Source organism: Dendropsophus ebraccatus, chromosome 9 (genome assembly GCF_027789765.1).
Source record: "Dendropsophus ebraccatus isolate aDenEbr1 chromosome 9, aDenEbr1.pat, whole genome shotgun sequence".
NCBI classification, from domain to species: domain Eukaryota; kingdom Metazoa; phylum Chordata; class Amphibia; order Anura; family Hylidae; genus Dendropsophus; species Dendropsophus ebraccatus.
This window is the reverse complement of record NC_091462.1, coordinates 54644484-54671356: the sequence shown is the minus strand read 5'-3', so window position 1 is coordinate 54671356 and position 26873 is coordinate 54644484. Positions and strand designations below refer to the sequence as shown.

The 26873-nt window shown below is 41.1% G+C and overlaps 1 protein-coding gene across 1 annotated transcript in view; it reads right to left on the bottom strand.

Moving 5' to 3' along the window:
* Positions 1–387: 387 nt before the first annotated feature.
* CYP20A1 (cytochrome P450 family 20 subfamily A member 1) overlaps positions 388–26873 on the bottom strand; it is a 27291-nt gene continuing 805 nt past the window's right edge. Inside the window, exons 2-13 of the mRNA XM_069983368.1 lie at positions 25797–25846; positions 22879–23045; positions 22469–22614; positions 20770–20937; positions 19258–19336; positions 16992–17107; positions 15604–15658; positions 12127–12247; positions 9827–9938; positions 8928–8992; positions 8705–8794; positions 388–768 (exon numbers count right to left, since the gene is read on the bottom strand). Coding sequence (XP_069839469.1) covers positions 618–768; positions 8705–8794; positions 8928–8992; positions 9827–9938; positions 12127–12247; positions 15604–15658; positions 16992–17107; positions 19258–19336; positions 20770–20937; positions 22469–22614; positions 22879–23045; positions 25797–25846 — 1320 coding nt within the window. The 3' untranslated portion in view covers positions 388–617. The remainder of the gene's footprint in view (positions 769–8704; positions 8795–8927; positions 8993–9826; positions 9939–12126; positions 12248–15603; positions 15659–16991; positions 17108–19257; positions 19337–20769; positions 20938–22468; positions 22615–22878; positions 23046–25796; positions 25847–26873) is intronic.

The following is a 26873-nucleotide window of genomic DNA, read 5'->3' as shown; positions in this document are numbered from 1 at the left end:
TAAATTCTAATTGTTTTCTCCTAAAAAAAAATGAGATGAAGTTATTCTTAAGATATCTGAACTGATTCCACGCTGTTAGCCGACTCAAGTAGAATATATTTTCTGTACCATCTTGTCAAAAGATCTTCAGGTTATATAAAACATTTAGATGTGCATGTACAGCTTGGATTTGATTTAGGTCCAGATGTTGAGCGATATCATACTGTGTCCTGAAGATTGCTTGGTTTACTGGTCAGTGGATATCTGCAGATTTGGGTCCATGTTGGTTACATATTGCTGTATTATGGACAATTTATGTCCGTATAGGAGAACAATACCTATTTGTTCCAAGTCTGTTAACTTTCACTAACAAGTTATTGTAAATAAGGCGTTCAGCTGGAGCTGGACTTTTAGGCAGTGGCAGCTTTACTGAATATCAATGAATGAGTTCTACTTAGCTCGGTAGCAGTTATGTTGCCTTCTGAGGAGATTTGCTCAATCATTTGGTCTAATTATCCTGGTACATGACCTGTCATGTGGTTGGAAGGATAGATAACTGATTGCTGGAAAAGGGATGAAAGAAAGATATTTGTGTTTTCTCTAGATCAAGGGAAGAACGGGATGCGTGTCTGGTCAATTCAGTTCCTCTTTGACAGAGTGATCCAAGCCTCTTCTTTTGGTGAAGTGACAAGTTCATACTTGGTCTCCATAACCTGACCTTTCACAGGCAGTAAGTGAAGCTTCCTGACAAGAACACTTAAAAGTATTGTAGCTACCATGTAGGCAAACCTAAGGAAAAAAAAAAAAAAAAGAAGAGTAAAGGTATTGTAGAATACATAAAATGGCTATATTAACAGAAAAGCAATGAACTGAATGTTGAAAACAGAGGTACAAATGCAAATACACAGGCATACTAGTTCACATGGTTTTTATATTGATTTTTAGAGGGTAAACATCTGATACAACCACACGGCCATGATTAATCAATAGAAAAGTGGGCAGAAAAGTACTTTTGTGCAGTTTTTCGCACCAAGAGAATTAAAGGAGAAGTCCGGCAAAATTTTTTTTTAAAATTATTGTATTGCCCCTCAAAAGTTATACAAATCATCAATAGACACTTATTTTGGAAATGCTTATAAAGTACTGTTTCCCTGCAATACTGCATCAAGGCTTCACTTCCTGGATAAAAATGGTGAGGTCACTTCCTGGATAAATGGTGATGTCACGACCCGACTCCCAGAGCTGTGCGGGCTGTGGCTGCTGGAGAGGATGATGGCAGGGGGATACTGAGGGACACAGGGCACTGGAGGGACACTGAGCATTCCCCTGCCATCATCCTCTCCAGCAGCCACAGCCCGCACAGCTCTGGGAGTCGGGTCATGACATCACTTTATAAGCATTTCCTAGAAGTGTATATTGGTGAATTGTATAACTTTTGGGGGGAAATACAATACTTTAATAAAAAATGTTGCCGGATTTCTCCTTTAAGGGTTAACCCTTAGACGACCCTGGACGTAGGGTTACGTCATGGAAGTCTGTCCCCAGACGACCCATGACGTAACCTTACGTCCTGGGTGTTTTTCCCGCTATGAAGCGCGCTCCAGAGCGGAGCGCGCTTCATAGCAGGTGGGGGCCGGCTGCAATCAGCAGCCGGGACCTCACCGGCAATGACACGCTGCAGCGATCGCGCTGCCGCGTGTCATTAACCCCTTAAACGCCGCGACCGCGGCGCGACCGCGGCGTTTAAGTGTAAGTGACAGGGGGAGTCCCCTGTCACTTACCGATCGGGACCCCCGCAGTGTGACTGCGGGGGTCCCGATCGTTGAAACGGACTGCCGGAGGTCTCTCACCTGCCTCCGTGCGGTCCGATCGGCGATCTGCTACACTGAGCCTGCACAGGCAGGCTCAATGAGCAGAGCGCCGATAACACTGATCAATGCTATGTCTATAGCATAGCATTCATCAGTGTAGAAATCCAAATAGTGTATGTAAAAGTCCCTCAAAGGGACTTCAAAAGTGTAAAAAAAAAAAAGTTCAAAACACTATTACACTACCCCAAAACCCCTCCCCCAATAAAAGTCTAAATCACCCCCCTTTCCCATTATATAAATAAAACATATAAAAATAAATAGATAGATAAACATATAATATACCGTAGCGTGCGTAATTGTCCAATCTATTAAAATATAACAAGCGTCATTGCGATCGGCAAACGGCGTACACGAAAAGAGGGGAAAAAGTGCGCAGATTACCAATTTTATGTTACATTATATATTAAAAAAAATCAATAAAAAGTGATCAAAACGTCCGATCTTCACAAATATGGTTTTAATAAAAACTAGAGATCATGGCGGAAAAAATGACACCCCATACAGCCCCGTAGGTGAAAAAATAAAACCGTTATAAGCGTCACAATAGGCCCATTTTATTAATATTTAATTGCCAAAAAAAAGGATTTCATTAAAAAATACATATATAACATTAGAGAATCTGTGTAACCTGCATATGGTTGTGTTCGGACTGACCTATAGAATAATAGTGTCATGTCGCTGTTACCATATAGTGCATTACGTAGACACAGGAACCCCCCAAACGATACCATATTGCATTCTTATTTACGATTTCACCTATTTATATCTTCATAAATAATATATTTGGAATTCCATCATACATGTTATGGTAAAATGAATGACGCCATTACAAAGTACAACTATTCCTGTAAAAAACAAGCACTTACATGGCTTGTAGATAGAAAACTGAGAGTGCTGGAGCTCTTAGAAGGGGAGGAGGGAAAAACGAAAGCACTAAGATCAAAATTTGCGCGGTCCACTGGGTCATTTTGGGCCTGGTCCTCAAAGGGCCCTTAGACGACCCAGGGCGTATAGTTACGCCATGGAAGTCTGTCCCCAGACGACCTAGGGCGTAACTGTACGCCCTGGGTGTTTCTCCCGCTATGAAGCGTGCTCCGGAGCGGAGCGCGCTTCATAGCAGGTGGGGGCCGGCTGCAATCAGCAGCCGGGACCTCACCGGTAATGACACGCTGCAGCGATCGCGCTGCCGCGTGTCATTAACTCCTTAAACGCCGCGATCGCGGCGCGACCGCGGCGTTTAAGTGTAAGTGACAGGGGGAGTCCCCTGTCACTTACCGATCGGGACCCCCGCAGTGTGACTGCGGGGGTCCCGATCGGTAAAACGGGCCGCCGGAGCTCTCTCACCTGCCTCCGTGCGGTCCGATCGGCGCTCTGGTCACTGAGCCTGCACAGGCAGGCTCAATGAGCAGAGCGCCGATAACACTGATCAATGCTGTGCCTATGGCATAGCATTCATCAGTGTAGAAATCCAAGTAGTGAATGTAAAAGTCCCCCAAAGGGACTTCAAATGTGTAAAAAAAAAAAAGTTAAAAACACTAACACACTACCCCAAAACCCCTCCCCCAATAAAAGTTGAAATCACCCCCCTTTCCCATTATATAAATAAAACATATAAAAATAAATAAATAGATAAACATATAATATACCGTAGCGTGCGTAATTGTCCGATCTATTAAAATATAACAAGCGTCATTGCGAACGGTAAACGGCGTACACGAAAAGAGGGAAAAAAGTGCACGGATTACCGATTTTATGTTACATTATATATATAAAATAATTAATAAAAAGTGATCAAAACGTCCGATCTTCACAAATATGGTGTTAATAAAAACTAGAGATCATGGCGGAAAAAATGACACCCCATACAGCCCCGTAGGTGAAAAAATAAAACCGTTATAAGCGTCACAATAGTCCCATTTTATTTATAATTAATTGCCAAAAAAAAGGATTTCATTTAAAAAAAAATATATAACATTAGAGAATCTGTGTAACCTGCATGTGGTTGTGTTCGTACTGACCTATAGAGTAATGGTATCATGTCGCTTTTACCATATAGTGCATTACGTAGACACAGGAACCCCCCAAACGTTACCATATTGCATTCTTTTTTACGATTTCACCTATTTATATCTTCATAAATAATATATTTGGAATTCCATCATACATGTGATGGTAAAATGAATGACGTCATTACAAAGTACAACTATTCCTGTAACAAATAAGCCCTTACATGGCCTGTAGATAAAAAACTGAAAGTGCTGGAGCTCTTAGAAGGGGAGGAGGGAAAAACGGAAACACTAAGATCAAAATTTGCGCGGTCCACTGGGTCATTTTGGGCCTGGTCCTCAAAGGGTTAAAGAGTCACTGTCGTATTTTTTTTTTTTTTTTGCAGAAATCAATAGTCCAGGCGATTTTAAGAAACTTTGTAATTGGGTTTATTAGCCAAATCTGCCATTATCTGCATGTAAAAAGCCTTTTCCCAGGTCCCCCCCTCCTTCCTCTTTTTCATCCACTCTGAAAAATCTGAAAATTGTGACTTGTTGCAGGAGACGTACCCTGTCTGCTCTAGGGAGAGGGGAGGGGGGAGGAGGAAGGGGCAGCAGAAAGCAGATAACAGAGGATTACAGGCACGGAGCTGGGTGACAGCTGTAATCCGAGCTCAGACAGGTCACTGGTGATGGTCAGAAGAGATATCCCGTGAGGGATTTGTAGATTAACTCTTTGTTGTCCTGTTTTGGTCTTTTCTTTAGCTCTCTCCATAGGAGAACAATGAAGACAGGGGGGAGAGCTTCAAACTGCTTTTTCATGATAAAAATGCATTTTTCGGATAATAAACCCAATTACAAAGTTTCTTAAAATCGCCTGGACTATTGATTTCTGCAAAAAAAAAAATTCACGACAGTGACACTTTAAGCACTTTTGGGGCCATACAGTATATTACTTAAAGGGAACCTGTCACCCCCCCGTACCGGGGTGACAGGCTCCCGGCCCCCCGCTGGAGCACCTTATACGTACCTGATCCCGCCGGGTCCCGCTTCTTGAGCCAGTCGGGTGACTGAGATATCAGCGGGGGTGACAGGTCCTCTTTAAGCTTTCTATTACATCTCCACTCATCAGTGTATCAAGAACCCAGGAGAACTAAATAAGTAAAAATGACTGTGGCACCTTCAAAAATTCCCGTCACCAACACAATGCTATCTAATCTATCGCCATCATGGTATAGGGCAGGAAGAGCTGAGCAGACTGATATATATCTTTGTAGGAAAATATTCAGTATAACATGTAACATGATGATTGATATCCCTGCTCATTCTGTGGTAAGGATTCTAGTGGACAATGTCACTCAATGGACTGGACTCTTTAGCATGAAAACATCAGAGAATTTGATAAATTACAAGTTATACTGAATCTTTTCCCGTAAAGATAATTTTATATATATATATATATATATATATATATATATATATATATATATATATATATATATATATATATACACACACACACATACACACATATACACACACACACTCTCATCTCTTTTTGTTGCTCTATAACATGTCGTCAATAGCTTAGGTAGCATTTTCATGGTGACTGGTTCCCTTTAAACTACAGTAATATCTTGTAGTGCTATCCCAGTGGAACAACATTTTTTTTATATGTGACTTGAGGTTCTGTGAGGGGGGGGGGGGGCATACTTACCTGCTCTGATCCTCCTGTTACTGTTCCCTGCTGCTTCTTGGTTCCTGTGGGGTGTTGTCCCTGCAGCAACTGCCAAATATTGGTGGAGGAGGGTCAATGTTTCAGTCAGTTACTGGCTATGCAGGCAGTCTCTGCCTGTACAACACATCACAGGAATCAGCTAAAAATAGCAGGGACCAGGAGCCGTCCATCTGTCAAATCATTACCATGTATATTTCAGTTGGGTAATGAGCAGTATGCAATAGTCTGAAGAGTGTTCACCTAGCACTGCATCACAGGTGAAAATATACATTATACCTTACAGTTTATTGTTATGTGATGGAAAAGATAAGTACATTGCACAAATAACCCCTGATATGCCTGCAACACTCACCTAACTTTACAAGAGCAGAAAAGAATAAAATAAGGAACAATGGATGCTTCCTACAGGCCTGTGCATTACATTAGATGAGAACAGCAGCAGATCGTCTATCACTGTGCCTGCAGAGATTCATTCATCCACCAAGCGGTGGGCACTTTCCAAAGCTAATATATGACTACAGATAAAGCTGGTTATTCTTGTGGAACAGCTGAATGTAAACTTGCATAACATAAATTTAAAACAATACATAACTCTGCCTGCAGTTTACAGAAGCCATTACCAGCTTGGCTGAATCTAAATTATGTGTCAGCTCCTGTTGATTTTTCTTTTTTCCAGAATGGTAGCTGGAACAGAACAATATTATTTTTTAATGTATACCCTCATCTCCATTTATGATGCAGATGACTGCTATCCATTGGCCTCTCTAAGGAGCTGTTTCAAGCCAGGAAAAAAGAGGACTACTGTTCTTTAATGGGTATGCAGTCAGGAAAGTACAGAAAACTCTCTAATTCTGATGCTACCTTACAATAACCCTTTTTTATATACTGCCAACATACTTCAAAGCAAACTACACACCAGGGGAAGCAGTATACACACAAAAGAAGGCAGGATCTGCCTGTAAGAGCTATAAGGGTTATATGAGTATTTAAACCAGAGATAGCGAGCTTGACCTCCAATGTACCATACAGTCCATTAACAAGAGTGGTGCTGTTTCTAGATTTAAAAAAAAACAAAAACCAAAAAAACTCATAAATCCCCTTTACTCTTTAGAACTAAGGTTCATTAAACGTGTTTTTTTTTTGTAGCGGCAGTGGCTGTAGCGACACAGATATACTTACCAGGCTTTTTCCTCCACTGTTTCCCCAAGCACTTGGTCCCCACCCCCTTTTTTTTCCTTTATTAGATCTGGTGTCATTTCATGTAGGCAGTAAATGCCTGATGATGGCATGATCTCTCCTCATCAGCTGCTGAGCAGGTATTTCCTTCCCACAAGGAACCAGTAAAGCAGAGGCAAGTTGTCAGGGACCAGGTACTCTGGAAACTAAAAGCAGTGAAAGAGTGGGCTAGGCAAATATACCTTATTTATACTGCAGCCCAGCCCACTTAGTAAAAAGCCCTACTGGCCAGGAAAAGCCCTTTAACTTCTTATGCAGGTATGATTTTGACAGTACCAAATTCAGATAATTAGTATGATTTACTACTTTAGAAAAAAAAGTGGTTTTATGAAAACGGGTCACCAAAATTGGTCATTCATATTATATCATTTCATATAGCATATTATGCATCTTTTGCCTTTTATCCCTCCCCCCTAAAAAAATACTAGATATTTTATGTACCACAAAATACCTAAATAAACTAAACAAAAATGCCATACTGCTACATTAATAGAAAAATTCTATTTAAAAATTATATATAGTACCTTGGTTTAAGAGTAACTTGGATTACGAGCGTTTTGCAAGAAGAGCTAACAGTTTTTCAAAACTGTTACTTGGTTTAAGAGCTTCCTGTACTGGGTGAGAGGGAAAGTCAGGAAGGGGCATGGTCTGCATAGCGGGGTCTACAGCACTGTACCCTGACCCAGGAAGTCTTCTTTACTTTCCAAATCATAGCAGATCCACTTCAGGCTGGGGCTTACATCAGGGGACAGGACTGTGGAGGTAATCTCTTCATAGCTGTAACCCCTCTCTCCCCGGACAGAGTGCTGCATTTATGTGCCCACATCTGCCCTGCTCATTCCTGCATGGTCCCTGCAGTCTCTGTGAGCCCTTTTGTTTCCCATCCTCTCCATTTCTGCTGTAATGTGCCTGCACTTACACTTAGCTATACACACTGCTTTAATGTGCCTGCACACACACTCAGCTATACACACTGCTGCTATATTGTGCCTGCACAAACACACAGCTTTACACACTGCTGCTATAATGTGCCTGCACTTACACTGCTGTATAGAAATGTTTCTGTCACTCTCCTCCTGCACAGCTCTGTGTATCACTTTCAGATTGGTCCCTGCTGGACACACCCCTTGCCTATTGTGATCATGTGACCACAGAGACCTCTGGCAGCAGCCCTGCGTCTCTATTCTAGCCTGTTGTACTACGCTCCTGCATTATGGGGATCTACAGCTCCTTTCTGTATCTACAAACTGCTGCAGTTTTTTGCATTATTATGCACTTCCTATACATTATACTCCACATTCTGATTGCTATACTGTACAGTAACTTATAATATGACATATCCAGCTTTCTAAATGTTTGTTTACCTGTTATTCAGAATAAAAAAAAAAAAATCATTTTTGGGGTGTGAAACCATTTTTCTGCATTTCAATGATTCCTTATGGGAAAATATGCTTTGGTTTAAGAGTGATTTGAATTACAAGCACAGTCCTGGAACGAATTATGCTTGTAATCCCAGGCACCACTGTGTGTGTGTGTAATTATATATAATTTTTTTATTTTTTTTATTTTTTATTTTTTCTGTAATACTATACAGACCTACAGAAAAAGATAAAATTATATTTTTAACACTTTTTAAAAAAGCAAATGACAATGGGTTATTTTGTATTTTCCCCAGAAAACAAAATACTTGAAATGTACATTAAAAATTTACCAAAAAAGTTAAATTTTTGGGAGGTCATTTTCAATTTAATTTGACAGTTGAGTGGTTGAGAAAATTAAAAATACGTATTTTTGTTCTCCAAATGCTAGTCTGATGATTTTCCTTACATCTGAGAAGCTATTTCTTGGATCAATAACTAAAAAGCATTTTTTATTTTTTAATGTTTTAATCTTACCTAAGTTCGGGGCACTCCTGGCTTCCAGAAAAGCCTAGCAATGTTAAGTTCTGCTTGGCTGTTTCTTCTTCAAACCGTTCCGGATTAAATCTGGAGAGCAGAGAGAGAGCATTATTTCTTATGCTCGAGACGTAGTGATGGTATGTTTAGGTTCTCAGAACTTCAGTGTTTTTTATAGTCTTATTATAGAATATAAAAGAGGTTCTGCACAGACATAACATACCTGTAGGAAGAAGGCCAGGCTGTGTTATCCTGGAGAACTACACCAAGTGCGTACAATACAAGAGTCTGGAAACAGAAAGCAATGTAAGCTTAGGTATAACAATCGCTGAACTACTATTCCTAAATACTTACAATCATTTTAAAAAAACTTATGACATGTCACAGACATGTCAAAATATTTGCTTGGTTGGGGTTGGGTGTGAGGAGAAGCACTCAGCTAAGCACTTCTCTCCTCTCTGCAGAAGATGGATTCTATAGGAAGTCTATAAAGATCATCTGCTGCAGCAGAGAGAGATGGGAGAAAAGCGCTTAGCTGAGCACTTCTCCCTGCTCATTTTGGCAATTACTGGGGGTCTTGGCCTTCAGACCTCGATTGGAACTTTTTAAAGATTTCTATAGCATGTCAAAATAGAATGGATAATAAAAACGATAAAGACATGAATGCTTCTTGCAATGAAACCAACACTTTTCAAAAAATTTACTTGGATCTTAAAGAAGCAGTTCACTTTTTTTTTTTTTCGCCCCCCCCCCCGGGTAGCCGCTGTCAAGTATACTTACAGAAGATGATCGGTGTCCCGTTCCCGTCGGTCAGTTCCGTCCCGCGGTGCCGTTCACATCGAGCGCGCGCTCACTTCCGCCGGCGCTGTGACTCCTCTTCTCTCCCTTGTCATTTGAACGCCGAAGTCACGCGCTTCCATAGAGAATGCATGGAAGCGAGTGACTTCCGCTGTATAATCACTGGTCAGAGAAGAGGACTCGCAGCAGCTGGCGGAAGTGAGCGCGCTCAGCGGCTACCCGGGGGGGCGAAAAAAAAAAAAAAAAAAGTGAACTGCTTCTTTAACATTTATACAAGACAAATGGTATGTCTGCCCTTTAATTTAACTTGGCGGGATGCCTTACCTCTTTAGGAATGACATGCTGGTCAATTCTCCCTTCAAGTTCTTGTAAGCGGGCAGAGATTGGGGTGAGGCTGGCAGTTCTCACTGTCTCACACAATATCTGCCGGCAATAGCTGTAGTAAAAGAGATCATTGATAAATACCATGATATAAATAAGGATTATAAGGATATATAAGGTATCTGATCCAGCCTTTTTAAAATAGATTTTGGATGAAGTGTTTCTTGAAGATGGACTGTGTATAAAATCCCTACAAATGAGTAATGAATATTTCCAATTGTTATCTGCACTATGTTTTCATACACAGCCCTTTTTTTTTTGGTAAATATAGGTTTTTATTGAGAATAAAGACACATAAAACTCCATCAGACCTCCAAGGTCGTCACATCAACGAGTAAACATCCACGTCAATATTGAACAGTTGTATCGTAATAAAAAAGGGAAAGTCACATATACATGTGTTGGCATAAAACGATAAGTCAAAACCTCACAAGAGAATGTTTAAAGTGTCACTGTCGTGAATTTTTTTTTTTGCAGAAATCAATAGTCCAGGCGATTTTAAGAAACTTTGTAATTGGGTTTATTATCCGAAAAATGCATTTTTATCATGAAAAAGCAGTTTGAAGCTCTCCCCCCTGTCTTCATTGTTCTCCTATGGAGAGAGCTAAAGAAAAGACCAAAACAGGACAACAAAGAGTTAATCTACAAATCCCTCACGGGATATCTCCTGTGACAGTCACCAGTGACCTGTCTGAGCTCAGATTACAGCTGTCACCCAGCTCCGTGCCTGTAATCCTCTGTTATCTGCTTTCTGCTGCCGGCTAACTCCCTCCTTCCTCCTCCCCCCTCCCCTCTCCCTAGAGCAGACAGGGTACGACTCCTGCAACAAGTCACAATTTTCAGATTTTTCAGAGTGGATGAAAAAGAGGAAGGAGGGGGGGACCTGGGAAAAGGCTTTTTACATGCAGATAATGGCAGATTTGGCTAATAAACCCAATTACAAAGTTTCTTAAAATCGCCTGGACTATTGATTTCTGCAAAAAAAAAAAAAAATACAACAGTGACTCTTTAAGAACCATGTAGGTAAAATGATAAAACTTTTCCTATGTTTGGTAAAGAAATGGTCCCGTAAAGATCCATGGAGACTTAGGACACAAAAGAGGTATAAAATAAGAAAAACAATAAAAAAGATGCGAAAAAAAGGAAAAAGGGAGAGAAAGAGAAAACAGGACAAGTGTGAATCTGGGTGGGGAAAACCCAGGGTGGGGAGGGGTAACAGAGAGGGACAAGACTACATAAGGCACATGAATGGGGAGAGTGAACAAAACAAGGGGTGAACTGTGTTCTACCTGCAATACACCACAGCCAAAAGGAAAAGATATAATAAAAGAGTGAAAAAAGAATATTAGTCAGAGAAAACTAATTACTATGATGAGAGATCCATAAAGCCAAGTCTCCAGAATCACTAAAGGAGTCCCAGGAGAACCAAGTTTTGGTAAACAATGACCTATCTCGGTCATCAGACGCCGACAACTCTTCCATGCGCCTAATAGAAAGTAGGCAATCTAGAAAATCCCCAAGAGAGGGAGGCACTGTGGATTTCCATTTGCGAGGAATGGCCGGCCGAGCGGCATGCAGAAAATGTCGCAGTAAACCTATTTTGAATTTTTGCAGGGAACCCTCTCGTAGAGACAGAAGAGCTAACTCCATGGAGGGTCGGGTAGAAACCGAGCAGATTTTATCATATAAGGCAAAGACTAGTTGCCAGAAGGGCCTTATTGCCCGGCAGGACCACCATATATGTTCCATATTACCCCTTTCACCTGCACACCGGCAACAACAAGGGTCGACTGTGGGGAACATTTTGTGTAATATCTCCGGATAATAATACCAATGGGAAAGAATTTTATAATTCTTCTCTTGGGCGTAGCTGGATAAGGATGATTTATGGACGAGTTGGAAGACAGAAGTCCAGTCTTCTTCCCGCAAAACTCTTCCTAAGGCTGTCTCCCACCTGGCCATACACAGCCCTTTTATACTTTCAGTCAAAGGATAAAAGTACACTCTACAACTATGGATTAAAACTTCCAAGCTGCCTAGTAAAGTGATGGGGCACTTTGTGGGTGCATTAACAACCATTAGTTTTACTAGGTCATCAAATAATGTTGTCATAGTGCAATATATAGTGGTAAATAATATAGTGTTATAACAAAGATGTTAAATAAAAAAGTGTCCGATAGTATTTAAATTATACAATAAAATCAGAAATCAATAATGAAAACACAAGCAGAAGAAGCCCCAACCTGAGCTGTTCCATTTTCTCCATTGTGATGGGTCCTTTTCCAAGGACCTGTGTCATCTCCTTGTACAACTTTTCCTGAACACCTTCTGCAGTCGTCAAGAAGTAAATGGCCCATGTGCATACTACAAAATAGAGTGCAGATTTTAGCATACTGTACAATGTTAAAGTGAATACAGTGTCTACACAGACAACCACACTACTTCCTCTTAGGTGGCACTCTAACCAGGGCTACACTAACATTCTTGTAGCATTGCTGAGCTACAGCTGTACTCCAGAAGACTACACAGAACTATATGCAGTGTAGTCTACTGCTGAAGTGGCAGTATTGTCGTGGAGTCATCTGCCACCAAACGTGGGCATAATTTTGCCCATATGTGGCAGCTGTTGCTTGAGAACCCAGCCTTAGCCACACAACACCTATATGAAGGGAACAAGTATGTTGCCCTGTATAAAATCCTATATGATAGCTGTAAATGCCCACAGAAATTTAAAAAGATTTGAATCCATTGGTTCATGCTGGATACTACAACATGTTAAAGTGACTCTGTACCCACAATATGTCTCCCCCAAACCACTTGTATCTTCACAAAGCTGCTTTTAATCCAAGATCTGTCCTGGAGTCTGTTCAGCAGGTGATGTAGTTATTGTACTAAAAAACAACTTTTAAACTTGCAGCCCTGTGCCAAACTGGCATGGCCTGGAGTATCCGTGCTCTAACCTTGCACCACCCCTCCGCCCCCCCCCATCATTAGGAATGCAACTAGCAGGATTTTTCCTATTCCTCTGCAGTGAAAACTGCACAGGTGCTTTAACAATCCAGCCCATGAGCAGTGTTCACACAGCTGATGAATAGTAAAAAATCTGCCTGGAGAATTCCTAATGATGAAGAGGGCGGGGAGGAAGGACGGAGAGGTTGTGCCAGCCTAATGCATAGTCACTCTAGGCCACGCCAGTTCGGCACAGGGCTGCAAGTTTAAAAGTTGTCTTTTTAGGACAATAGCTGCATTCCCTGCCGAACAGACCCCAGGACAGATCTTGGATTAAAAGCAGCTATCTGAAGGTACAAGCGGTTTGGGGTGGGCAGATTGTGGGTACAGAGTCACTTTAACAATTTTCTTGCTGGGTCTTTGGGGAGGGAGGACGCAAGGGTGAATGAGTGCATGTGTCAGTCTTATCTGTTCTGTTTTCCACTTTGCTGGGATCGCTGGAAACTACTTGAAGGGTTAATTTTGCCTGAACTGTACCTTTGGACTGTTACCCCTGTTTGCCTACTATGTTTGGTAAAGCTATGGTTATTTTTTTTATAACGTGGTGCAATATCTACTACTTTTTCCTTTCCTGCAATGTGGGTATTTTGTAAATAGTTGTTTTCATATTCCTTTAATAAAATGTTCAATAAAATTCTTAAAAAAAACTAAAAAAAAAAAAACACATATGAAGGGGACTAGCCTACAATTTCAGCATGTTGCATGTAAATATACCTTAAAAAGACAGAAAATAAACAGGTTGTGCAAAGGCTGTCTAGTCCATGAGGTTTAGAATGTGTGTACACATTGCTAATATACATTGTGCTTTAGTTCCTCCCTATGGGCGGGTTCACACTACGGAATTCTCACGGACAATGTCCGCGGAATTCAGTCAGCTGTCCGCCCGCACGTCTGGGCGCCTTTTCGCCGGCCCCATAGACACCATTCTATGGGCCGGCGTATTCCGCTATACGCTGAAAGAAGTGTCATGTCACTTCTTTTAGCGGATCGCGGAATACGCCGGCCCATAGAATGGTGTCTATGGAGCCGGCAGAAAAGCGCGTGCCCGTGCGGGCGGACAGCTGACGGAATTCCGCGGACATTGTCCGCGAGAATTCCATAGTGTGAACCCGCCCTATTTGTGGACCACTTGTTCAGTGATGGAAACATTCCTGTTTATATTCAGGACCTAAAAACCTGCCCTTACCACTATCAAATAATTTGTTGCGCCTTTAAGTATTTTGTTTCTTTCAACAAACTCTGCCTCACGCCTACGAATATGACATTTTATCAGTGTTTCCTGTTCCTCACAGAAATCTATTAGCCGCGTAAACCAGTAAAAAAACTGATATTTTTAAATCTACATGTGAATCTACCCTAAATCCTCATGCACATGACCATGTTTCTGGTACATGTCAGAAATCAGGATGCAAACTTATAATGCAGCATACTGGCAACTGTCCTAATTACTTTATTAGCCCCAATTTAGTCAACGTTCAGTTTTTCCACATTAGCAGGACTCAAAAGCATGGGTTACTGTACTTCTGAGTTCCGCTAAACAAATGGGGCCCTTGAACTGAATGAATGGTGCAGTTGCGCGGCTGTTTCATTACAGTACAGTGAAGATTTAAACACTTTACCCGCTCCCGGCATCATAATGACACACAATGCCAGACGGGGATACAGTCCACTACATCGCTTATCTGTCTGCAGGTTCCGTGTTATATGCCATGTAAGAATAAGCCCAAAACCTACCGGATCGGCAGCAGATTTGACTAAATGAATGAACACAGCATTAAATCCGCACTGTAAAATCCGCTGTGGATCCGGTGTGTGTGAAAGCACCCTAAAGGGGTTTTCTGGGCAGAATGGACTGATGAGGTATCTACAGGATAGATATCTATTGGTTGCACAGTCCCATGTAAGGGTGCCTTCACACCTACCGGATCCACAGCGGATCTCACTTCTGCGGATTTGAAGCAAGAACCGCTGCGGATCCGGTATCAATTCACCCCTATGATAGCACATACTCGCAGCGGGATTGACATCCTGCTGTGAATATGTGCTTTAAATCCCTGGTGCCCGCAGCCCCGCCGTCGCATCCCCCATCCCCGGCGGGGGCACATCCCCCCATCCCGACCACATCCCCCCCATCAGCCCATCTGCGGCCCGCCGCCACGAGCTTACATTACCTGCTCGGCAGTGCGGCTGCAGTGAGGCTCCCAGCTCCGGTCCCGCTCAGCTGATCTGAGCGGGACCTGGAGTCAGCAGCCTCACTGCAGCCGCGCCGCCGAGCAGGCACTGTATGCTCTTGGGGGCGGGATGCGGGCGGCGGTGGGCTGGGGGGATGTGGCCGGGATGGGGGGATGCGACGGCGGGGCTGCAGGCACCAGGGAGTTAAAACACATATTCACAGCGGGATGTTAATCCCGCTGCGAATATGTGCTATCATAGGGAAGAATTGATACTGGATCCGCAGCGGTTCTCGCTTCGAATCCGCAGAAGTGAGATCCGCTGTGGATCCGGTAGGTGTGAAGGCACCCTAAACAGGTAATGGAGCCGAGTGGTTACTATGGGAAACAGAATGTATGTTTTATCACCCCCCCCCCCTAGTGTGCTTATTGTACACTGCTGAATTATCTTTTTTTCACCCTGATGCAATTCAGAAAAGAACATGTTAGACTGCCAGTAACAGTTATTCAGTGTATCGGTATTGGTAGATTAGAACTTACAGTTTGCTGTGATCACACACCCTGCCAAGGAGAAGATCATACAGTCTTCCAGGACCTAGAAAACAATTTTTAGATTCTGCGAATCTGACAACTAATAATGAGATGCAGTATAGAGAAAATTCAAACTAGGTCAAAAGGAAGAATAAAAAAAAAAAAAAAAAGAAGCCCCCTTAGCAAACTCCTGTTTGCACATCCAGAATTGAAATAAACATGAACTACCGTGTAAGTAGGGCATAAATGTGGCAAAAACAAATATTTTGTTCAGAGAATGCAAACTTCAAAGTGTGCCCCTTCAAGAGTGAGATACCTAAAGGAAACTATGGCCCACATTCATCATTATTTCTGCAAATGTCTGCACCATGCCTGGACAGCCAAAGCTTTAGCTTCCTGCTAGTATCTCCTCAGGGTCATTTCTTTCATCCCTGCTAAGCTGTAACCATATATTTCATTACTGCAGCTGGTCCTCGAGAAAATTACATGCTCTTATGTGTGGACAACCTCTCCTGTGTTACTACATAATCACCTATAACATCCCTCCTGGCAGTTCAGCCCCTTGTTTCTGCTAGACATTTTGCTAGGGTCTTGTTTGTCGCCTGTACTCGTCACTTGTAGAGTGATTAGCTGTCAGGATAAGGCTCTCCTGAAAATCCACCTTTGTTCTAAGAGACACAAGCCAGAGAGAACACAGGAACCCTCGGCTGTGCTGAACGATCCAATGTAGCAGAAGGGCGGAGAGAGGACAGGAAAGATAAAAGACGATTGGCGATTGTTCGACTTTCAGTTATTGGTGTATGACCACCTTTAGGGCATGTTCGCACTGACAAAGTCAGCATAGTTTTTGAGGTGACAACAATGAGTTTTTTAGTTTGAAAACCACGTGTTTCTTCATGTCCATTACCCCCACACACACACACACACACATACGTGAAAAGAAATTACATGTCACTTCTTTGGTGGGGTTCTGCTTGTAAGCAGCATTGTTTTCTTCCATTTAAATCAGTGGGAGACCTCAAAAACCACTTGTGTTTTATATTGAAGAAGTTTTGTGCCTGCCAACATGGTTTTTGGTGAGGAACTGTCAAAAACAGCTTTAAAAACCCAGTTTGAATGTGCAGTGATAAACACCCCAAAGAACACCAGATAATTCAGTGTATATTTAACTTATAAAACTAAAATTAAACACATAGAGGGAAATTTATCAAACATGGTGTAAAGTGAATCAGATTCCACCTTACATTTTCCAAAGAGTCTGCGAGGAATGAAAAGTGGAATCTGATTGGTTGCTAGGGGCGACTGAGCCAGCTCTACTTTACACCATGTTTGATAAATCTCCCCCATACAGTCTAAGATTTTTATGACCGTGTCTCCTCTGCCAGTCCCAGACTCACCTGCTTGTCACTCAGGTTTCCTTGCAGCAACGAGTCCATGAACACATGTCGGCCAGGGTTCTTTCCTCGGCGTTCTTTAATGGATTTCTTCAGCACGGTTTCCATTTCCAGAAGAGCTTCAAACACAGATGAGAAACTATTACATATATATGGCTGCAGTTATCTGTAGCACTGAGTATTGTAGACATCCTATAGAAACAACGCATGGAGTATAGATTGTCATATACTCTCACACTATAGGCAAAAGAAAGTGTAATTGTTCCTACATTGCCATATAAAAAGAAAAAGAACATTTAAAATGAATGCATGTATATAAATATATATGCGTAATTTATATATATATATATATATATATATATATATATATATATATATATATTGAAGATGATTACATAAAGAATGAATTAAGGCAATGTATGAAGGGACTGCATACAGTCATGTCAGCATCTGTACAGGCACTGAACTAGAATTACTGAATTTGCATGTGCATGCATATATAGTATATATATAGTACAGCATCTACATGGCATGAAGCAGTCATAAGTCTATCATACAACCTCTACATTCTTATGTATGACTGCAGTCCACCATGGAAACCACTCCTTTATTTGTAGAAACAGCATCAGAGTGGGAAAAAAACTTTAAATGTATCTTTAGGGTACAAACACACACACTGTATATGCTGCGTATTTACTGCTGCGATACGCAGCAGATTAGATCTATATAACTGAACACAGCTTCAAATCTGCTGCGTATCTGCTGCGTATACGGTGTGTGTGTTTGTACTCTTATAGGGAATCTGTCTGCTTATTTTGTCCAAATGAGCTATAGATTCTATATTGAAAACAGGTGGGTGTGTACTCCAGCGCTGTCTGTGTGAACTAGATGCGTACTAAGGACAGATGGGATCACCTGAATATCCCAATAGTAGTATAAACAAAAAACAAAGTAATTGTACCTGTTCCGCGCATATGATATATAGACTGTGCAATAGACTGTTGAAAAAGCCCTACACTATGGCTGTATAACCAGTACTAACCTCCAGATACACGTTCTATCCAGGTTGAGGTTTGTCAGGTAATCCCCTGCCTGTATCCCCTCTGGGATAGTGTGAAAAGAAGCTAGCAATCCTCACTCCAGATGGTGGTGTAGTGATTGTTGAAGAGAGTTGCAGTCTGTTTGCTCCAATTGAAATATCCTCTTCACAAGGGACGCGCTCCGGACGGTAGCGCGTGCAACACTTGCAATGTAAAAGTCTTTTGCTGGGTAGTGTGACGTCACAAACTACTGAAGCTGATGGGAGACAAAACACAGACATGTTTCGGAGGATCCGCCCTCCTTTCTCAAGATAGGATACAGGCAGTGGATTACCTGACAAACCTCAACCAGGATAGAACGTGTATCTGGAGGTTAGTACTGGTTATACAGCCATAGTGTAGGGCTTTTTCAACAGTCTATTGCACAGTCTATATATCATATGCGCGGAACAGGTACAATTACTTTCTTTTTTGTTTGAGCTATAGATTCTCTTACACAGGCAACAGTGTGAATGTAAATTACATACCTGTGCTGTCCGAGGTGGTGAAAAGAGTTATAAAAACCCATTTTTCTGTGTGGAGGAGGCTGGGCCAAGCTGTTTAAATGCTCCAGCATCACTCACCCCCTAGCTTTTCCCAATCTTTTCTGTATAACTGATAAGCATTGCCTGGTTTCTGATGCCGAGCCCCGCATATCTATCATGTGGTAAAGGAAGAGGGAGCCAAGAAGTGAAGCTTTTCTTGGCTAAATGGTGTCTGTTTAGAACATAAAGCAGGCCAAGTAAGGCTAGGTTTACACTTTGTCAGAGGCTCAGTTTAGAGCATCCATCACAGCATCCATCTAAAATGACAGAACTTTGCATGTGGCAATCTTTTTATCTCCTATGTGATAAACCTGAAGGGTCCCATTAAAGAAACAACTGCCACAGAGGCCTCAAACTGAGCCTCTGAGCCTTTATAAGTTTCTCAGTTCTTACTGGTATTAAAAAAATAAAAAAAAAGGTATCGAAAGGATAATAGCTGGAATATTTTGTGAGTATTACTGTTCCATTAAAATTAATATTACTGCAAAATCCCATTGAGAAGACCAGATTGCATTGAAAAGTGGTCTCCTATGGGGCTGGGCAAAATGTATGGTGGACTGAAAATCTATCATATAAAATCTGTTGTGGATAAGGTGGTGGTCACCTCACAGAAGTTTGAGGAGATTTTACTGTAGTGTAACTTACCATTTTCGTACTGTTTTTTCCGACTGGGACTTCTTTCTATAGATCCATCGAGGAATCCTTTCCCAATCTCAGACCAAATCTGAAAGAACATGTATGTTTGCATGTGTACAATTTCATATTTATATGTATTACCTAAATGCTGTGCTCTCTGATAATTCAGTTCCTTTGATTACACAAATGTCTTTTTTTTTATCGCCAAATTCTTTGTATAAAGTTGCATACAGCGTAACAGTAGTGATTGGCATTTCCTATAGGTCAATACATTATGATGCGTGGGTACAGGGCCCAGACAGGAAAAATTGAGGTGGTGGAAAACCCCTTTAACATTTAAAACATTTTTGGTAACTCAATACCTTGGAGTTAGAATAGTAAAGCTTATAAAGAATGTATAAAAGCAAAACTCATCAGTAGTAAGATTAATGGCTGTAGTGGGATCTCGCCTCTACTGCTGAATGGCTGAGCAGGCTTGAAATATCAAATCTCAAGCCGCATCATAGACCAGGAAGCAGCCAGAGACTGGAGCAGTGCAATGCGGGACCTAGGGATGGTGCCAGGGAGGTAAGTGGACGTCATTGCTTCATCCACCCCCTACCCGGCCATAGTTAAAAAGCCCTCCTACCTGGAGTACCCCTTTAATATTTCATTATGTTTTGACTGTCAAAACACAATTTGAGGCTATGTTCACGCACAGTATTTTTTCAACAAAAACAAGGAGTGTGTTGAAAACACAGAAACGGTGCACTTTCCATTACAGTTTTTCTCTGTCAGATCCACTTCTGGTTTTGGCTACAAATACTGATCAAATTATTGACAGAAACATTGGCCATAACACTATGGGGGGGATCTATCAAACATGGTGTAAAGTGAAACTGGCTCAGTTGCCCCTAGCAACCAATCAGATTCCACCTTTCATTTTCCAAAGAGTCTGTGAGGAATGAAAGGTGTAATCTGATTGGTTGCCAGGGGCAACTGAGACAGTTTCACTTTACACAATGTTTGATAAATCTTCCCCAATGTGTGAACATAGTCTGAAGGACAGGACGCTAAGCAAACATTTTACAGATGATGCTGTGAACATTTGGTTTTCACCAATAATATCAGTAATAATATTACACAAATAATATTACACAAATAAGTAGAGATGAGAGAACGTCGAGCATGCTCGAGTCGATCCGAACCCGAACTTTCGGCATTTGATTAGCGGTGGCTGCTGAAGTTGGATAAAGCCTATGGTGGAAAACATGGATATAGTCATTGGCTGTATCCATGTTTTCCAGACAACCTTAGAGCTTTATCCAAGTTCAGCAGCCCCAGCTAATCAAATACCGAACATTCGGGTTCGGATCGACTCAAACCCGGTTCGCTCATCTCTACAAATAAGTATTATTGCCTCTCAGGAATGCATGCTTCAAATAAAGTTTGACATTACTTCAAAAAGGGGGCGAGTCTTTTGTGGCTCATAGAAAAAGTATGGTTGTATCAAAATCATTGTAGTACATATATAGCACTCACAGTATCGTGGTTTTTGCGGAACTTGATAACCTCCTGATCATCTTCAAAGATGCTGCCCATTGCAGTCTGAGTAACAGCTTTCATGGCAAATCCAAGCATATGTTGACACAAGGGCACATGCTGAGACTGAGGAATTGAACTCCACTTTGATAGTAACTCCTCAGACAGCTGTGAGAGAAATACAAAATCAGGTTTATAGAATACAACTATCTGGAGCCACAGGAGGACACTTTTCTAGTTATATTATTCAATTTGAACAAGGTCACAAAAGCAAGGTGAACATGAAAAATATTCTTCTACTCCACATCATACAGGAACAATGTTACACACAATGGTAATAGCTGGATTTCTCCCATTATGTCCTGTTCGTACAATCTGTGTATAATCTGCTCTTCCCCTGGCATGTTCGTTGTAATAAAAACTTATACTCCTCATAAGATGACAGTTCTTAATCATCTTTCCTGAAACTCTGCATGGTGCCAATTCTCTAACCCCTCCTAAAACTTTATGAAGAAACTGACATAAGAAAATTACTATTTTCTTAAAGGTTTTGAAATATTGAAAGGAAGATCCTTGAAGCCAGGGCTTTCCCGTTGGGTAAAAGCTTGACTTTTCCAGATAGAGACCACTGAAATCCCCCTATTTATTCAGATATGTCAAACTTTTTTTTATCTTTGTCAGGTTTGAGTGTTCAGACCACAACCAATGAGGAGAACAAGCAGGGAGAGATCCATTCTGCTGCACGCCTCTCCTGATCATTTGCAGTCTTAACTCCATCTTTTCATATGTCTCTATAATACATGAAAAGGTTTTCTAAGAAAGGGTGAAAGCAAACTCTTCCGCAGCCTTCCTTCCAGTCTGACCTCTCTGCTGTCATCTCTGTCTATGACAGGAACTGTCAAGAGCAGGAGAGTTTTCGTTGGGAATATGCTACTGATCTGGATAGTTCTGGTCATGGGCAGAGGTGGCAACAGATCAGACTGGAAAGAATAAACCACTTCCTGCATGACATACAGCAGCTGATAAGTACTGGAAGGCTTGAGATTTTTAAAGACAAGTAGTTTACAAGTTTGTATAACTTTATGAAACCAGTTGATTTGAAAACTTTTTTTTTTACTTATAATAATAGAAGTACATAAAAAAAATTAAATACAATCTCTTTATATACAAGTAATGCTAAGTGATACAAAGAAATTAATTCCCTAAGTGTTTCCTGGACTTGATAGACAAGAGGACACTTTACACAGTTTTACAAAGGCTGCCGTACTCCACTAATGGATTCCCATCACAACAGGAGGGAAACACAATTTTTTTTCCATTATAGCTAGATCATAAGTACTCTTTAAAAAAGCATTTCCACCTTATAAAAAGATGGCACTTTATGGCTGATGGAAGTTTATACTCTAGGACCCCCCCCCCCCCAATCCCAGAACTTAGAAACTGCAGTATCGATGTAGCACCAGCCCCAAGATCAGCAGATTACTGCAATTTATCTGTATCTGAGTGAGTGCAGTCCATCACAATGGAAGCACCACTGTACAGGTAAGACTCAGAAAGACAAGTAATAGATCAGCGCTGCAGTGCATATGATTTAAGGATTGGTTGGGGTCTGAAAAGTCAGCCCCTTCCCCCTCATATATTGATGACATATCTATAGGACGGAAATATAAACACTATAGTAGGGATGAATGCAAGATACCTTTATTATTACACTGAAGTTGCTCTGCAAAGACTTGTTGATGCCATTCTCATACAACTTCTTCTGTATATGACTTTCAGCTGCTTCTCCAATAACTCCTGACTGATATCCCAAGAGAGATTTGAGCATCATCTGAAAAGGGTCGGCTAAAAGAACAAAATTATGAGATCCTGAATGCATCAGCTACATACATCTCTCTGGCGTGCTTTAAATGTATAAATTGGAGTCCAGGCTGCTAAGCTCACAGAGCATTGCCCACACCGGATATCATTTTTACTGTTTCTGTATATATTACGAGTGTTTTTCATTTAGTGACGGCAAGCATAACATTATATTTATATGGAAATTCGGCATAAATTACATATATAACCCTTGAAAGAACAAAATATGCGAAAGATTATGATACTCACATGTCTTGTTGGGGTTAATGTGTTGTCTTAGAAGATCCAGTGACCCCAAACTAACTACAAGCCGTCTACCAAACCAGAAGGAAGCCAAAGGACCGAACTTCTCATGTAAATTCACCAGGAACTCATGTAGACTCCCTTTATTCACAATGTCCTGCAGATTTCCATCTCTGAAAAGATAGAAGGGTCTCATAATGTAATAATACTTAAAGTGATACTGGTTTTACCACCCATTCCTCCAAACCGCTAGTACTGTCTGTTTTATAAGAGCAAGTCCTTACCGGTCGTGTCTTTTAAAAAAACGCTTGATGCCTTGGTTAGAGTAAAAAATTATGTTTTAATCTGCAGCAGCTGAGTCAATGAGGCATGGCCTAGAATGTCTGTGTCCTAGGCTTGCGAAACCTCTCCTTTCTTCCTCCCCTCCCTCCTCATCATCATTAGGAACGCCCCTCGGCAGGATTCTTCCTATTCATTGCTTGTCTAAACAGTGCACATGTCTTAATGATCCAAAGTGGCACTGTTTAGACAAGCAATGAATAGGAGAAATCCTGGCAGGGGTTTTGCTAATAATAAGGAGGGCGGAGAGGAAGAAAAGAGAGGTGTCGTAGGCCTAGGGCACAGACACTCTAGGCCACGCTACATTGACTTGGCTGCTGCAGTTAAAAATATACGGCACCGGGGGCATTTTAAAAGCAGTAGCCAGGAAGGACTTCTCATCAAACAGACAGTACAAGTGGTTTGGGGGGAGGGGGGGAGGTAAGTTGGTGGATACAGTTTTGCTTAAAAGCATTGCAGTTTACAAGAACGGTTTATTAAAAACCGTTCTTAGTTCTAGATCTATCTCTACTGCAGCCTAATGCCTGGAACTAGGCTGGCGCTAGCAGCATTCAACAATGTCAACACTTCTGTAAACTATGTCTAGGCCTTATTTAGCAATTAAAAGAAACAGGAAGTTAAGAGAATGCTTTGATTTATACGGAAAGTAGCTAAACTGTTCATTGCACCATTCCTACAGGATGAACAGCACAAACGTTATGGGAAAGTTCTGAGAGTTGGGCTGTAGAAAGGGAAATTTACATTTTTCTAATAATATGTACATTTAGCTCAAAATTACACATTTTTAGGGTAAGTTCACACTACGAATTAGGTGAGGAATTTTCAAGCGGCATTTTTGCCGCAAACTCTGCTGGAAATTCTGCCTGTCCCATTGATTCAATGGCACCAGGTAACCAGTACAGTGGGAACCCCTGCTAAGTGATGCCAATTAGTAATCTACACCACTCAAGAAATTCATTCCCTTATCATCTAACCACCGGACTTGCCAAACTGTTAATGGTGGGATAATGCTGTTAAAAACAAAAAGTTTGCTTTTGTGTTGACAGCAATAACATTTTTACTTTTTGGATGATAGGGTTGTGTAAGTGCTTGTGTTGCTGTGGAAAGACCTACAGATTTTAGTGGTACTATTTTGGGGTACATAGGACTTTTTTGTGGGAGAGGAGATGGAAAAAAAAATAGTAATTCTGTCATTTTTTTCATGGCATTCACTGTGTGATATAAATGACATTTTCTATTAATTCTGCAGGTCATTACGATTAAGCGATAAACAACATATAATGTTTATATTTGAATAATTTTGCACAATAAAATCATTTAAGAAATAAACCAAAATTGGTTTTTCAGCCAACAGTGTTGCCTGAGGGCTTGTTTTTCTTGTGGGGTGAGCTGTAGTTTTATTGGTATTATGTGTGGTATGGGCATACTATTGATAATTTTAGTTCCAATTTTTTGGTGTCAAGTTGACCAAGCTGCAATCTCTGCAACGATCTATACAACAGCTATTGATAGCGGCAATCTACACAACACTGCAATATGACATATAATTGTCAGCATTACACCAAGAGTTATAGCATGGCAGGCCTAATAATCTAAACTGCAGGGACCAGCACATGTCCTGTCTATTCATGTGTGCGGCTGTGTTTGACTGCCAGCTCCTGCAATAGAGTGGGCTCTGGTTCTGCAATTTGCACGTCATGGCTCTCAGAATGTACATGTCTGTCTTACAGCGAGAATGGGTTAACATTAAAACTTTGCTTAAACAAATGGTTATTAGCTGATGATGCAATTGCTTTAAAGGGGTTATCCAGCGCTACAAAAACATGGCCACTTTTTTTTTTCAGAGACAGCACCGCTTTTGTCTCCAGTTTGGGTTCAGGTTTTGCAGCTCAGTTCCATTGAAGTGAATGGAGCTTAATTGCAAACCACACCCGACCGGGACTGTCTCTGGAAGAAAGTGGCTATGTTTTTGTAACGCTGGATAACCCCTTTAAAGTGTCACTGTTGTTATAACTTTCAAAATCTAAATCAACAGTAGATGTAATATAAAGCAAGTTTGCAATATTCATTCACTATTTTATTTTAAGTTATCATGGAGAACACAGCACTTCCTGTTTCCTGATTTCTTTTCTCAAGAAACTAAAAACAGTCAGAAAACAGGAAGTCCCATGTTTCCCAGGCCATCTGAGTGCTCACAGTCAGTGACTGATGGACACTGATGGTTTTTCAACCAGATTTCAGCATGACAAAAAAATAAATAAATAAATTGTATATTGCAAACTTGCTTTATTTCACATCTACTGTTTATTTAGATTTTGAAAGTTATAACGATAGGTACACTTTAAACAAACTGGACAGGTTCTCTTTACAAATATGTTGGACAGCATTAGAAAGGCAGTGATCCAAAAGTAGTGGTCCTCCTGTCTATACAGTGATTATGGTATTTTAGTTCAGCCCATTGAAGTGGGACTGAGCTTCACAACAGACATACAACCCATGGACAGAGTATTAGGACAAATGCAGCCACATTTTTCTAATGTTGGAAAACCCCAACTGACATCATCATCATCACTGTATAAACTCACTTCTCTTCTGTAGGGGCGAGTCCAGGTATTCCACATGCTTGTCGAGAGGACTGCAAAAGAAAGACACAGAAATGAGTAAATGTCAGATAACCCATTATTAGTCAAATATCTGAATGCAAATGCCTAAATTACTGTTAAACTGAGACATTCTGGCAACAAAGTAGTTAAACGGTTCCCGCTGTTAGTAAAGCAAAGCATGCAACATCTGCACATTTTGTGTCGCCACGGAGTAAGTCACCCACAGCGAACACAGCGGATGCCAGCGGCCTGAGAGCCATCCAAGAACAGAGCACAGAGAGCTGGAATCATTTCTGACTTATCTGTATATAGCACAAAAACAACAACATAAAAACAGAAGGTGCATCTGCCCAACCAACATATCATCTACATAGTAATATAAAATATTAATTGTGATTATAAAAACTTATTGTAGTCACACTTCTTGTTGTGCTAGGTTACTTTTACACCTTTCTTTTGTAGGCTGAGTACTTCAGGACTCTATAAACAACCACCTTCCATTTAACTCATTGAAATCAGTCATGAATGCCGGGTTATGGCGAGGAAGATAAGTACATACGTTTTTTTTCCTATCTACATTGCTCGCTGGATTATTCTTTTAAGATTAAACAACATTCAGGCTAACTGGCCATTTCATAACCTCACAAAGCAACAATGTGTATCCATCGCTGCATGTTCAACTATGATACAATGTTTCCCCTGCTGCAACCTGTTATCTGAGCTGCAGCTTACTGCCATATCCTCTGCAAACATCTGTCAGCTTTAGATTATACTATGTATGCGTCACTAAACTGATTTTATGATTGAGAATTTTATTTGAAGAGTGGGAGAAAGAGTAGGAAGTTACCACATCCTCCGACAGTGTCACAACTATAGCTCCCCAATGGCGGTGCCTATGTAGGACACACCACTGGAGACCTATGCCTCAGGAGACCGCCGATAGGTCGTCCAAAGACAGTTATAGATGTTACCGCATAGTAATAATAAGGGCAAATAACGGCCGTAGCTGCAAAACAACAGCCGTTACTAATGTTTATGAACATTATATTGCAACAGTGA